Source organism: Typopeltis vanoorti, chromosome 10, assembly GCF_054136105.1.
Source record: "Typopeltis vanoorti isolate ZY-2024b chromosome 10, IOZ_Tvanoo_1.0, whole genome shotgun sequence".
NCBI classification, from domain to species: Eukaryota; Metazoa; Arthropoda; class Arachnida; order Uropygi; family Thelyphonidae; genus Typopeltis; species Typopeltis vanoorti.
In genome coordinates this window covers 32,477,187-32,492,560 of record NC_143558.1, presented here as the reverse complement: position 1 = coordinate 32,492,560, position 15,374 = coordinate 32,477,187, and the positions used below count along the sequence as shown (strand labels likewise).

The 15,374-nt window shown below is 36.1% G+C and overlaps 1 protein-coding gene across 9 annotated transcripts in view; it reads left to right on the top strand.

Moving 5' to 3' along the window:
* The first annotated feature begins 371 nt into the window (after window positions 1-371).
* Window positions 372-15,374, top strand: part of Ufd4 (ubiquitin fusion-degradation 4-like) — an 831,523-nt gene continuing 816,520 nt past the window's right edge. For 7 of the 9 annotated variants that reach the window (XM_090399614.1, XM_090399612.1, XM_090399618.1 and 4 more), the window contains exon 1: window positions 372-1,079. In XM_090399614.1, the coding sequence (XP_090255740.1) occupies window positions 940-1,079 (140 nt within the window). In that variant the 5' untranslated portion in view covers window positions 372-939. The remainder of the gene's footprint in view (window positions 1,080-15,374) is intronic. The other 2 variants (XM_090399619.1, XM_090399616.1) reach the window with 1 other exon arrangement.

The window sequence follows — 15,374 nt, the reverse complement described above, 5'->3', positions numbered from 1 at the left end:
ACAGCGAAGTAAGAAGTATTGACAATTCTTTTGCACATTCACGTATTACCCGAGCTTATATTCTATCCAAACCTACAGCTGCATTTGTATTTAAATTTTGATAATTCTAATTCACTTTTTAAAAAATCATGAATAGAGTGAATAATAATACTTGCTTTAAGATTTAGTATAGAAGTTTTGAACTTTATTTCATATGTAGGAAAAATATTTCGCAACAGAATATGGAAATGGACACTCCACTTCGTCATTTCGCTTAACAGATCTTTCTTGAACTCAAGGAGATGCCATTTAATATACTCTCGTTATCATATGTTTTATTCAATAGGATTCCCGCAGTTTAATGAGTTTAGGCCTACGTATCAAGAGAGGGCTTATGCAGCTGAGGAAGAGATGTAGAAAAGTGGTTTATTATTATTATTATTTATTAATCATCATGAGAATCATTACCGATTTTGTAAAAATAACCGTTTATGTTCGCTGTAGAAATATACTTCCCTGTTTTGTGTATAAAGATGAAGAAAGTTGTGTAAACAAGTAATTTGAAAGATGGGATACGTATTAAGTGATATAAAGTGTAGTGTAACAAGTAAAAGCTTTATTTGCCTTGCGTGATGTGCACGTTTTTATGTAGTATCTCGTTGATAAAAGTCTTTAACTTATACATGAATTTATAATATGAGCTGTTTCTGTTGTAAATGTGAAAATTATTACAACCTTCCGCTTTAAGGGGAAGCAGTTTTCAGACTAGGTAGCAATTTGATGCTTGGAATATGTCGCTTTCCTGACTATTATGGATGTGTAATTTTTATTGGGATTTGTGATTTTCTCAGTATTTCTGCGCCAGCAAACTGCTGTATAACGAATGATAATACTCTTTATGTTCTGGTGTGTGTTGTGACGATCATTTTACAACTTCGATTTCTGTGATCATTAATAAATATGGCGGAAGTTGACCCTGAGACTCTTTTAGAATGGTTAAACATGGGTCAAGGAGATGAGAGAGATATGCAGCTGATTGCTTTGGAACAACTTTGCATGCTACTTTTAATGTCTGACAATGTAGATAGATGTTTCGAAAGGTAAGGTTCTGTGGTTAAATTTAACGTTCAGAGTTTAGTCTTTAGATTCTCGTTCTGTATTACATATACACAAAAATGGATTCTGTTTACTTGGTTGACATATGCTATTTTTAATAAATAAATGCATTTTATAAATGGTATATAGATAACTCACATGGTATTTACATTTCATCACAAAGCTAATGTAAGTTCTGTTGCTAACATTTTCATTTTGGCTTGTGACAGTCATGCACACCTGACTTCCATGCATCATGCAAATTCTGAATTAAGATAATATGCTATCAGTTTGAGATTTCTAGTGTAATAGAAATCTTGGTTTAGTAAAGTATTTTAAACTAATTTCAATTAGTAGTTATACAGGATTTTCTTTTACAGCACTACATTTTCCCTTGCATACTATTTTGTATTTGGATAGAGATTAGTAAACTATGGTTCATATTAAATAGCATATAAGTAATTGTAAGATGTGATATATGTATAAATTCATAATAGTTTCAAGTTTAATGAAAAACTATGTTTTTATTTCCTGTAATAGTGATAAAATGTTGCATTACTTGGGCTGCTGGTTCTTTGTATAATTTTTTTTGCTTTCAGAAACGGCAAAGTGGTTTCCAGTCTTTCATATAATAAAAAGTATTTATAATATCTGTTATAAGAAACTTGTGCACACACACATATACACACACACACACACACATATATATATATATATATAGGCATTCACTTCATAATTGCAATAAGTGCAGGTAATGCTTTACACATATTTTTCAAAAAGCATATCATTAGAAAAATATCGTTCATGTTAAAAACACATCGCATATGATTATGAATCAGACATTTGATTTATCTTGTTTAATTTATGGGAATTTTTAGGCAGCCCCAGGTAATTCTGCTCAAAATATAATCTTTGGAAATGCTTTGAAAGTGTTCATCTTCCTGTAAATGCTTCATTTTCAAGAAGTTGAATACTTAAATCAGTCAACTTTTTCAAATGTACATACGAAAAAACTTAGTAAATGATAATTTTGCAATAATTTCTATACATTTCATTGCAAATCAATAAACAGCTGAATTTCACTCATTAATTTATAAGTGGTGTTCCTGTTTAAATGTACATGTTTAGAATGTTGTTACTGATGTTTCATTTAGTGTTTAAGTGATATTTTGCTTATCTACTTTAGAAAAATTAGGAAACAGATTAAGAAATATGGACTATGGAAAATGACTCTTGTACTATTCAAATAATTTTTGAGTTCTCTTATAGATTAGTTATTTCTTCATTATTGGTCAGAATTTCTAAATTTTATGTTTTCTTCTGTTAGTTGCTACATATGATATACATTATTTGCTTGGAATCAAAAGTTCTTATTGAGCAACATAAATTTTCCAGTAACAAAAAAAAAAAGTAGTTTATTTTTGTAGAGCCAGATATTAATCAACAAAATATTTGTTAATTAAATGGGTAAAAATATTGAACATCTTTATTATTAGAAGTAATTATGGAATTGCTGTGTGGAAACCTTTGAAAATTTTCTCCAAATTCTTTTAGAAGAAAAACATTAGGTTGATGATTATTGATGATATCTTACTTTTTTTCTTTTTTTTTTGTGAGCATATTCAAAGTTGTCATAGATCACAGTTCAAAAAGCTTTTTTTCACAGAAAAGTAATAGGACAGTGATGGCGAACCTTTTTACCCAGGTGTGTCAAACATCTTTTTTTTTTAAATCTTGACATCGTTGATGTGCCACTTGCATACATGCATTATAAATTTAACTACATAATCATAGATGGTGACTTATACATATCATATTAGGCTATTTATTTAATAGGACATTGATATACAATCTATGAATTCATATTATACAATTAATTTAATAAACTGAAATTACTGAAATTGGTTTTTTCATCAGAATACCAATATTTTTCAACATCGAAGGTGTATCACCTGAAACCCTCAAGTAGTTTGACTATGTAGTTTGACTGTAAAAGGATATTTGCAGTAAATGAGAACAGATCATTTATATAAATCAGGAAGAGGGTGAGTGAAATGACAGAGCCCTGAGAGACACTGGCATTGAAGGGAAAGTCAGAGGAGAGAACACCATCCACCATTACATGTAGGGATCGATTTGAAAGAAAACTGGTGATCCATTTACACAAGGATGAAGGCAGTCCAGATGATGATAATATTTTTTTTTATATTTTTATATTTTTTTAATAGTAGCCTTGCACATGTAAGAGAAAACTGAATATATTACCCCTATATATTTTGCTCAGTATGTCATGAGCTTCTGTGTTCTCCCTTCTGTGTAAAGGAGCTTCCTGTAAACAGAAAATTCAGTATTACCAGCATAGTTATGATGTATTACAGTCTGATATCCACACATCTTCACATCATCCTTCACAAAAAATTAATATGAAAAGCCTTGTATACAGAGCACACGCAGTTTGTTCTGAGTCTCTTCTATTAGGAGAACTAAATAAAATAAAACTTACTCTGTTGCTTAACAGATTCAGTGAGACCTTGATGCAGAAAATATTTGATAATTGTCATCACTCTTTCAGACTGCAATCTGATGGTAAAAGGCTTACCCTACCTTAAGGGAGTATCTGAACAAATAGCGAAGACCCCTTCACAGATATAATATGTGCACCACCTTCTAATCAGCCCGGAAGTTGTCATCTTTCTTATCACCTATCAAAGATACATTATCACATTAAATTCCCTCCACAACTGTGGAGGGAATTTAAAGAAAGGGGTGACCTGCAGGCACACGAACGGTATAAAGTGCAGGCCAGAAAGGTAACGAGTGTGGTAAAAAAAGCAAAAGCGGATTATGAAAGGAAACTAGCTTTGCAAGCAAAAGAGAATCCCAAACAGTTCTTTCAATATGTTGCAAGCAAGAAAAAAACTGTACACGGCAAAATGATTTTAAGGAATGACGATGGTAAGGAGGTCACTGAATCAGTCGATATAGTGGAGTTACTGAGCACGCACTTTGCAAAAGCATATCATCCAGGTGGTGACATTGAAAAAATGAAGGAACCATTAGTTTATACAGGAATAGTGATGAATGAAGTGGAGGTCACTAGTCTATTACAGAACCTTAATGTGAATACATCTGTGGGATTGGATGGTATACTGGCACGGGTCTTGCGTGAAGCGGCTAAGGAATTATCAGTGCCCTTGACCATGTTTAATCTGAGTCTCAGGTCTGGTTTAGTCCCGAAGGTGTGGAAAGAGGGGAAAATAGTTTCACTGCATAAAGGAGGATCCAAGACTACGGTTGCAAATTACCGACCGATCAGCATATCAGGAGTCGTTGTCAAGGTCTTGGAGAAAGTAGTCAAGGGAAAAATACAGGAATGGATTGATGAAAATGAGATACTGTACAGGGGACAGCATGGCTTTGTGAAGGGTAGATCATGCTTCAGTAACTTGCTCAAGTTTTATAACAAGGTGACGGCTGAACTGGATAAGGGAAATGGGTTTACAGTGATACTGTTGGACCTGGCAAAGGCGTTTGACAGGATACCACATGGAATACTAATCCGTAAACTACAACATATGGGAATGGATATAGGGTTGGTGAGATGGATAGGTGGTTGGTTGATGGAGAGATATCAAAGAGTAGTTTATTCAGGAGTAGAGTCCAAAAGACGGCCTGTGACTAGTGGTGTGCCGCAGGGTTCTGTTCTTGGACCACTGCTGTTTAATCTGTTCATTAACGATATAGGGAGGGATCTAAGTGGAATAATTCATTTGTTCGCTGATGATGCAAAGTTGGGTAGGGCAATAGTGAATGCAGAAGATGTCAAAGTCTTGCAGGATGACTTAGATAGATTGGAGTTCTGGGCTAAGGAGAATGGATGTCAATTTAATGTGACAGAATGTAAGGTTATGCATTTTGGGGTGAAAAGATTAGCAGCAGTATACCACATTGGTGGAACTGTACTCCAGGAGATTGATGAGGCCAGGGACTTGGGAGTGTTTTTGGATAGGGAGATGAAGTTTAGGGGGCACATTGCAAAAGTAGCTAAATCAGCTCATCAACTCACTTGGTTGTTGAAAAATACTTAGACGAGCAGAGACAAGCAAGTTATTGTACCTCTGTACCGAGCCTTGATAAGACCTCATCTCAACTACTGTGCCCAGATTTGGTCACCTCGATTCCTTTTTGATGGGGAGGAGGTGGAGAGGATCCAGAGGCGAGTGACTAAGATGATAACAGGTCTATGGAATGAACCATATGAGAACAGGTTGAAGATTTGTGGGTTGCAGAAACTAGTTGATAGGCAGAGGAGGGGAGATATGATTGAGACATTCAAATTGCTAAAGGGATTCTATAGGATTAATTCAGAGGATATTTTTGAGATCAGGACTGGTGGTGGGAGAACTAGGGGACACCTATGGAAGCTGGGCAAGAGTGTGGTTAGCAGGGGTGTTAGAGCTGGGTTCTTTACTTTTAGAGTGGTAAATGAGTGGAATAAGCTGCCAGAGTCTGTTGTGGGTGCTATGACGGTGAACGAGTTCAAGGCAAGGTATGATAGATACTGTGAGAATGTAATCGCATAGTTGTGTGGACATGATGTTTAGGGCCTCCCTCGATGAGAGTAAGGACTCCTGGAGTTGCCCGAAATAATAATAATAATAATCACCTTTATCCATACTTAGTGTTCATCAAATACTCTATTCTTGTCATCTTTGCTACTTTGGACTGACTTGCTGTTCTATACTGTTAGAATTGAAGAACATCATGATTATATCAGGTTTTTGAATTCTGAACGTTCAGGCTTTGTTTCTCATGCCATCAACACTAGACATAGAGTTCACTGGAATCATACCAAGATGCAACACTGGATTAGGTTCGGATTTGTGTATTTTTTGAATCATGTGAAGCCCTATGCCACCATCCTAATCATAATTGGACAGACTATACCTATTTCTAAGTTTTGGGAAGTGATTGATGTTAATTGTTTATAATTTATTTTATATTTTTATTTATTTACTATTTTTAAATTAATTATATATATATTCCCACTTCTCTGAACCCTAATTGTTTCTCCTACTGGAAAGCTGCAATCAAGACATGATATTATATGCATGCTGTATTGTATGACTCGGAATTTAAATATTGTTACCAGTTTTTCTGTCTTCTCCATGATAGAAGCTCATGATATATTGAGTGAGGTATATAGGAGTAATAAATTATATTTATTTTTCTCTTACATGTGCAAAACCATATAGTATGTCAAATGTGCATGCCAACTAGTAACTTATGGTAACTTGTTGAGAAGCCCTCACTGTCAGATCCTATCAAAAGCCTTGGAGATGTCAAGAGCAACAGCACAGGTTTCTCTAAACCTTTCCATGTAATGGATACAAATTGTGACTTTGGCCAGGAGATCTCCTCTGCATCTGGAGTGGCGAAATCCATACTGGTGATTACTAATTAGATAGTAGTTCTTAAGGTGTTGATGAAGCTGATTGCTGATAACCTTCTCCATTACTTTAGGCAAAACTGATATAAGAGCAATAAGTCAATAGCTTGATGGTAAACATTTTATTTCCTTTTTTGGCAACTGGTTGTATATAAGCAAGGGTGGATGCCAGCTGAGTACAGTTTAGTGAATAGGTGTTAGTTCAGGAGCACAATGGATGGAATGAAATCAGGACTGGCTGCTTTTGTAGTATCCAAGTTATTGTAGATTCTTCTGATGTCTTTCTTGTAGCAGAAGGTCACAGATGCAATGTTAAAGCAAAGAAGGACTTTTGACATGGTCATTTATGTAGGAGTTGGAAGAGAAGAATGAACCTAAGGCATCAACCTTGTCTTTAAGTGATGTTAAAATGCTACTGTTAGGTGAGATAAAGGAGGAAGCACAGATGAAGAAAAGCTTCATCTGTGCCAGATGAAGGTCCAGAAGGCACGACTGCCAGTGGCATAAGTAGCGAGTTTTCTACATTTTTCTTTGTTGAATTTAAACTTTTCCCCTTTTAATGGTGGTTTTATAAATATTGCAGGCAACTGTAGGCTATGAATGAAGCTGGTGTTTTGGTCTCAAGCCACTTGTGAAAGGCTGTTTGCTTTTCTTTTTGGAGAACAATAGTTCAGATATTGTTTGGGTAATTTGAGCAGAATGAGTTTCCATTCCAATATGGATTATTTCTGTAACAAGATCACAACAGGTATCTGAATCTGAAGAATGAAAACAGTAGTCTGGCTTTGAAAAAGAGGAGTAAAAGTCATGCAAGTCCTCCCATTTGGCATTGTTGTAATGCCAGAACATGAGGTGAATGGCTGAAGGATTTTCCACCAGAGAGAAACTTGAATAGGATCGTAGTCTGAATTGCAAAGAGGTGCAGTGAAATTAGAATTATGGACATTGAAATCACCAAGAAAGATGATTTTGCTGTTTGGAAATTTTGATTGTATGAAATTGAGCTTTAAAGATAGGAAGTCAAAAAGATCAGAATGATTTTCAGATTCGGGAGAATGGTAGAGGCAGCAGATGAATGAAACAAAATGTGGCCAAGAAATGTTAAGTCACAGGAGGTCAAAAAAGATAAGATTCTAGGTTAGACATGATTGGTTATTTTGTTTGTTTTTTAAATAGTTTTGTCATGACAGATGTATTATCTACTAATTGCATGTTTTCCCTGCTTGTTTTGTTAAGTGAAGAGGATTGTCCAAGTAACACTGTAAACATATGGCTCATTGTGTAGTCATGAAGGTCAAAGTTTCTCGCATGAAAACAGGAAATAGAGCCTTTGTTACTTGTAATAGTGAACTGGAGTCTTTCTGGTACTGTTATCCAGGTTATTGAAACTGTTATCACAGATTATTGAAAAGTATTTAATTGTTTACAAGATCTTGTACATTAAAGCCAGGATTTAGTGGTCACTATAGCACAGCAGCTCTTAGGTAGCAGATATGACTCATTTTTTTTTCTTCATCTGATGCTAATGTTAAATTTAAGACTAATATCACCAGTGGTTTATGTACATTTTGCTTTGAAAGCCAATGTGAGTTAACTCTTCAGAAAAAATACTTTTTTAAAATTGTTACTTTATCTGTTAATGTAGTTTATCATTTACTCAGTCAGTATCACTAATATTAAAATCATCTATTATTAATATATTACATTTACCTAACTCATTGAATAACCGGCTCATTGTACTATCACTAAATTCCCTATTACATCACACTATTTCAGATTCAACTCTTATACATGATTTAATGATTCATTAATTTCAAAATTTATACTCTGTCCTTCTTATGAGTAATAATACTTCTCCTCTTTTCTGATTTTCTCCTGATTATTATTCTCCTTGTGTAACTCATCAAGAACATCCAACTTAAGCCAAATTTCTGTAATTCTTTATATGCAGTTTAGTATTTTCACCTACTAATTTAAACCATAAGAGTTTATTTTTTTTAAGACAGTAGATTAGTATAAAAAAAAGTTAAACCTCATCATCAAATTCCTGACATGCACACTCAAGGAGTGTACAGGATATGATAGTACTACATGAATGACTTACATCATCACTAACTTCCTATCTACAATTTTCCTCCAAATCAATCTGTTACCTGTCAAGACTCCAACATTATCAGATCTTATATTTCTGTCTTCTAAGGCACTTTTTACTGTATCAATCCACTTATATCATGGTCTTCCTCTGGGTCTTTTTCCTGCCAACCTGACAAAGAACACTTGTTTTGCTAATCTTTCCTATCCCATTCTGTTTAAGTGACCATACCACCTGAGGTTAGCTCTGCTAACACATTCTTGGATGCTAACATCCCTGTTTTTAATGTTAAACCTCACTAATTATATTTTGAAGTTATAGTTTCCTTGAGTTTTTGTATGATTCCTATCTATACTTAGACACTCAAACATACTGTAGTATTATGAACATCCATTAAGAATTGTTCTTTGCACTGTGTGATACTAAGACCATTGATGTGAAGTCATCAGGCTCTGTATACAAATAGCCTAGTCATGAAGATGAAGGATTAAACAAGAATATAAATTTTTGGCAAGTATGATTTACTTTGCAGTTGCTTGCTTACATGCATACCCTCTAAACTGACATAAAATCATCTTTCTTTAAGAACATGTGAAATGCATATGCTATCCCATTATTATGGCAAGTTAGGGAATAACAGAAAATTCATTGTGCCCTCACTTCCTTAGAGTACTCCAGTATTAAATAGAAGAAAAAAATTGGTACAACACAGAAATCCTTCAGATATGATATATGATAGAAGTGCTCCCTAAACAAGAGATGAAGCAAAATGAGATGCTCCCCTAATCTTTTATGAGTTAATTCCAATAATAATCATAATAAAGGGCATATTGAATAATAGTGTAGTAGGAAAAGCGGTCAGTGCATTTCTGTGACATGGATGTGTTGAGCTCGCAGGTGGAGATAATGAATGGTATGTCGGCAATGTCATGCGATAAGAGACTGCATTTAATGAATAGATGGAGCTGTACGAAAGTGAAAGAAGTTATTGAAAAATTAGATAGGTGAGCAGAGTTGGCAGAGGTAGTAATATGTCAGAATGATGAGAGCACTAGCATATAATATGGACAGGATAATTGGGAGGAGATTGAATGGACATGTAAGATGCAGTGCCTCAATTGGGAAATCAGGATAGATTGTGCAGATATGTGAAGGTTTGGTGAGTTCACAGCTGGGAACTGACATTTAGGGATAGTTATTCAAGAGAGTTCTTTTAGGATTTTTTTTCACTCCATATACAGTATGGCGTGCAAAAAAAAAAAAAAAAAAACTACTGAATAACTATAACAATATAAGTTATGGAGTAAATGGGTGTCGAAGTTTAGTACTATTTGTTTTGCACCATACTGTATATATAGCAAGTGGAAGGAAGAATTTTATTTATTCTTATGACAAAAAGCAGCTACAGGTCAATGTATAAACCAGAAAGCCAATCCAGGGTCTCATCTGTTACCTTGTGGATGTCCTGGATGCCACCATCGTGAAATTGGTGCCTTGGGCAGTCATTCACAATATGAGTGATTGTCTGGCCACAGGTGAACAGTTACAATAAGGATCTGACAGTCTCCATTTATGCAGTAGGTAGCCACATCTGCCCTGGTTAGTTCTGATCGTTTGATAAATGATCAAATCTTCCTAAGAAGGGCAAAACTAGGCTGTGGAGCACAGGGATAAATCGTTTTCTTCAACCAGAAAACGATTTATTTGTTGGACCAGTGTTCTCTCCACATGTCAGGTGTTGATGGTAAGGCAGCTGAAGAGAGTTTGTCCATGGACCAGAAAGGGTTTCTTGATTTTAGGCAAAGATGGTGGATTTATGAGAGTCTGGTGCAGGAGCAGGAGTGGGTTGCTCATTTCTTTATTGAATATGTTAATCAAGACTTGTTTTCTTTGTATATTTGGTGGAGCAATGTTAGAGAAGACAGGCAGCCAGGGGAGAGGGATGCTTCTCAGTGTCCCACTAATTGTGTGCATGGTAGAGTTTAGCTGGGTGTCTATAATGTTGGTGTGTACACTTCTTTCCCAGACACGGGCACCACAGTATTCTGCTGCAGAGAATGCAAGGGCTAGTGCAGACGACTTTAAGACATCAGCGTCACAACCCCAGGTTGTTCCAGCGAGCCGTGAAATGATATTATTTCCCGTTTTAATTTTGTTGGACAGGTGGTTGGTGATGTGTCTTTTATATGTTAGACTTCTGTCCAGGCTCACTCTAAGGTATTTCAGGTGAGACTCATGTTCTACCATTTTGCCACAGAAAGAGAGGTTGAGGTGTTGATTTGCCTCTGCATTGTTCAGGTGGAATGCTGTGGACACAGTTTCTGTTGGATTTGGCTTCAGGTACTACTGCTTGAAGTACACCTCCAGGATGTTCAGATCTGTATTGAAGGGTGTTTCCAGGTTGGTAAAGGAGGTAGACTGGTGCAGGATTGCGAGATCATCGGCATATATATATATATATTTGCTTGAGCTGGTATGTGGTAAGTCAGACATGTAGATATTAAATAGTAAAGGGGATAACACAGAGCCCTGTGGAAGACCGTTATGGAGGAATCTGGGCCTGCTCTTTTTTACACCAATATGGACCCAGATTTTTCTTTTGGAGAGATTGGATTATTGGATGGAAAGGAATTTAATGGAAAGTTAGAGAGAATGATCATCGCCATGTATATATTTGCTTGAGCTGGTATGTGGTAAGTCAGACATGTAGATGTTAAATAGTAAAGGGGATAACACAGAGCCCTGTGGAAGACCGTTATGGAGGAATTTGGGCCTGCTCTTTTTTCCACCAATATGGACCCAGATCTTTCTGTTGAAGAGAATGGATTCAAAAAACTGCAAAGTTGTTTTGCACCTTATGATATTGCTTAGCTTTAGGAGGAGGCCACTGATCCAGACTGTGTCATAAGCTGATGTTAGGTCAATGAAAGTGACTCTGGATTTAAGTTTCTTCCAGAAGCCTGCTTCAATCTGTGTTGTCAGGGCCAGGACCTGGTCACAGCATCGTCTTCCCGGCCTGAAGCCAGCTTGTTCAATTGGGAGTGCTCTTTCGCTGAGTGGTGAAATTCTTTTAAGGAGAATTCATTCAAAGAGCTTAAAGGTGAAGGAAAGCTTAAAGGTGAAGGTCAAAGCAAGGAGATAGGTTGTAAATTTTTGACATTATTTGGATCTTTCCCTGGTTTGGGCACAGCAATTATTTTGACTTCCTGCCATAGCTTTGAGAGTTTTCCAGTTTTATTATTTTTGAGAAAAGGGCAGCCAGCCATGTTTGACCTTGTTGGTCGAGATGTTGTAGGAACTCGGGGAGGATATCATTCACTCCTGCAGCCTTGCCATTCTTGATGAGTTTTAAGGCTTCCTGTACCTCTTCAAGAGAAACTGGCTGTACAAGTTCAGGAAGCTTGGAGGTCATCTTCAGTTATTTTCCTGGTAGAGCTTGGAGTTATGTTGAAGGTTTTCCTAGTAAATGATTAGCCATTTGATCAGGAGTTATCTCTGGTGGTTTGTATGTTGTTGGTTTTGCCCCACCTAATTTTCTCAGAAGTGACCAACTTTTCTGGCTAGATTTGGTGAAGTCAAGTTCATGGATGGTTGAGATCCATCTTTCCTTTCTGTTTTTGTCGAGCATTGCTATGAGCTCCTTAGCAATAGTTGGGTCTTCAGTTTTTTCATATTTGGCTAAAGGTTCCTTGGTATCCCTACTCCAGCATGGGATGTATTGTTTTCTGTAGCCTCTAGGAATAGAAACTTTGGCTGCAGTTTTGATTAGTTTGACAAATGTGCGATAGCAGTTAGGGGTGGATGGTATTGCTGGTAACATGAAACTAATGTCTCAAACCCGGCATCCAACGGTACCAAGACTCCTGGACCACTTCCAGCAACCATGAAGAAAGAATGATTAATGGAAATAGCAATCTGGTAACCATGTGGTTGAAGTATTCAGTGGCTTTCATACTATGAAGAGTGATTACATTGTGAGCTTGAATGAGGATGGAATGATAGCAGAGGGACTAAAGGTGAGGTATATAAGTAAAGCAGTATTAATAAAGTTGGAGAATTGATGACATGCTGCTGTGTTTTTAAGAAATAATGCTGATATCCTTAACTTGACTAGCTTAATGAGCTTTGAAACAGGGAAGGTACCCAAAAACTGGAAGGAGAGTAAAATAATTCTGTGTGCGCTATATTTCAACAAACTGATAGATGTGCTGGCTAAGTAAGATGTATTATACAATGGTATATCTAAATTTTGCATTGATTTTGGGCAGATAGATGTATTTACTGCAAGTGGTATTTAAATTTAGACAGACAGGTTGGATTTGGATTCATAAGTTGGATGAGATAGTTATGGGAGTTGAAGCTGATGTCTCTAGGAGGATTTTTTGTTATTTGTTTGTTTCAATAGGCAGATGTGAAGTGATAATATTTAGTGTTGTCAAGTGTAAGGTTTCAGAATTTGGAAGGCAAATATGTGTATATTGACACCCAAAGAGTCATAGTGTAAAAAAAAAAAAAAAAAAGCACTGAAATTGAGGGGACACAAAAAAAAATTGAGTGAGCACTGTATTATGAAAAATAATGAGGGTGGGGGATATCAGCATGTAAAAGTAGAAAGGTGATTATTTTGCTTTTCAAGGCCTTAAACCACTGCACTGGCTTTGACGTGTATACTTCCATAATGGACATATATGAGGGTGGTCTGAAAAGTTCTCAGCCTCGACCATAGATGGCAACACTATTGGCAAGATTTTTTTTTTCTAAGTTGGTACATCTGTCATAAGTATCCATGTGAAATTGCAAGTCATTCTATCAAATAGTTTGTTTTATACAGTTGCCTGAAGCAAAAATGTTGTCTGCATCCCTTGAAATGGATAAAATTGAGTATCATGCAGTTATAAAATTCTTGGTAAAAGAAGGTTTAATGCTAAAAGAAATTCATTCAAAGTTCATAAAAGTTTATGGGCACTCTTCTCCATTTTCAACAATTAAGAAATGGGCTGCCAAGTTTAAACATGGCTGTACCAGCCTTGAAGATGATCCACGTGAAGGACGTCCAAAAAAGGGTAACAACATCGGAAATCATTGATCAAGTTCACGATATGGTATTGGATGACCGGCGAGTCAAAGTGCATGAAATTGCTGAGATTATAGGCATTTCAAAAGAATTTATATGATATATTTTGTTTGATGAATTGCATACGAAAAAGCTTTGCACAAGATGGGTGCCGTGCCAATTAAAAACGCACTCGCATGAAAATCTCTGAACAGTGCTTCGAGCGTTTTAACAAGAATAAAACTGATTTTGTGCATCGATTTATTACTATAGATGAGACTGGGATTCACTTTTACTCACCACAATCCAAACAGCAGTCAAAACAGTGGACAGAAGCCAGTTGAGAACCAAAGAAGACAAAGTCAGTTCCATCAGCAGGAAAGGTCATGACATCGGTGTTTTGGGATGCTAAAGCCATTTTGTTTATTAAGTATCTTGAAAAGGGTAAAACAATAACCAGGGAATATTATTCCGATCTTTTAACCAGACTAGATGAAAAAGTTTGTGAGAAAAGATCTGGTTTGCAGAAGCAAAAAATTATCTTTCATCAGGACAATGCACCTGCCCACAAAAGTATTTTGGGAATGGGAAAATTAAGGGATCTGCGCTATGAATTGTTGGAACATCTACCCTATTCCCCAGATTTGGCTCCCTCTCACTTCTGTCTCTTCCCAAAACTAAAACTCTTCCTCGCTGTCGGTGTTTTTCTTTGAATGAAGAGGTGATTGCAGCTGTAGAGGGGTATTTTGCAGATTTTACTGAGAACCACTACAGGGACGGGATAATGGCGCTGGTGCATCACTGGAATAAACGTATTAGTCTTAAGGGAGATTTTGTTGAAAAATAAAAATAACTTTAAAATTATAAATTTGTTTTTTCATTGTTAGGCCGAGAACTTTTCAGACCACCCTCATATATGTCCATTATGGAAGTATACATGATAATGTAATAATGGATCCATGTAATAATGGACATGTATAGTCCATAATTACAAGGATGCAAAGTGTCCATTGAAGTCAGTATAACCTTTGGATATTAAAGAAAAATAATATGGATACACAGCATAGTTTTTGATATATTTTATCCATGTGGCCATTATGGTTGTTCAAGCTACATTTGGTCAAATTAATTGTCAGATTTCTGATTAGAGTGTAATCGTCAGAGCTAGGTAGATAAGAGAAAGAAGGGTGATATGTTAGTGAGGGATTTCTACTGGATTGATATAGAGCAGACTATTCAGAGTGTGTGGGGGGGGGGAGAAGGACAAATGAGAGGCCATCTATGGAAGCTATATAAGGAAACACGAGAGATGAATAACATGTTTTTTGCTTTCAGAGTAGTGTATGTGTGTATCTGATGGAATGCCTTGCCAAGTGTAAAATCTGTGAATACATTTCAAATGTGATATATTGATATATTTTTTTTTATGTGTGTATATATTTATAAATGTCTGACTCCCACATGAAAGGTTGCAAGACCTCTGGCACATTAGTGGCATGTATGGGCAAAAGGGTAAAAAGAAAAAAGAATCTGTTGACATGTTTTTTGAACAGCTGAAGTTTATAGTTATGGAAGAAACTGAAGGAAAGTTAATGCCAGTTCATGTAAACACTGTTGATAAAAGTATCTATAGAATAGTATAAGTTAGATACTGCATTTTGATGAGAGAGAGGTATTGGAGTGGATCTTTGAGTGAGGGATTATCA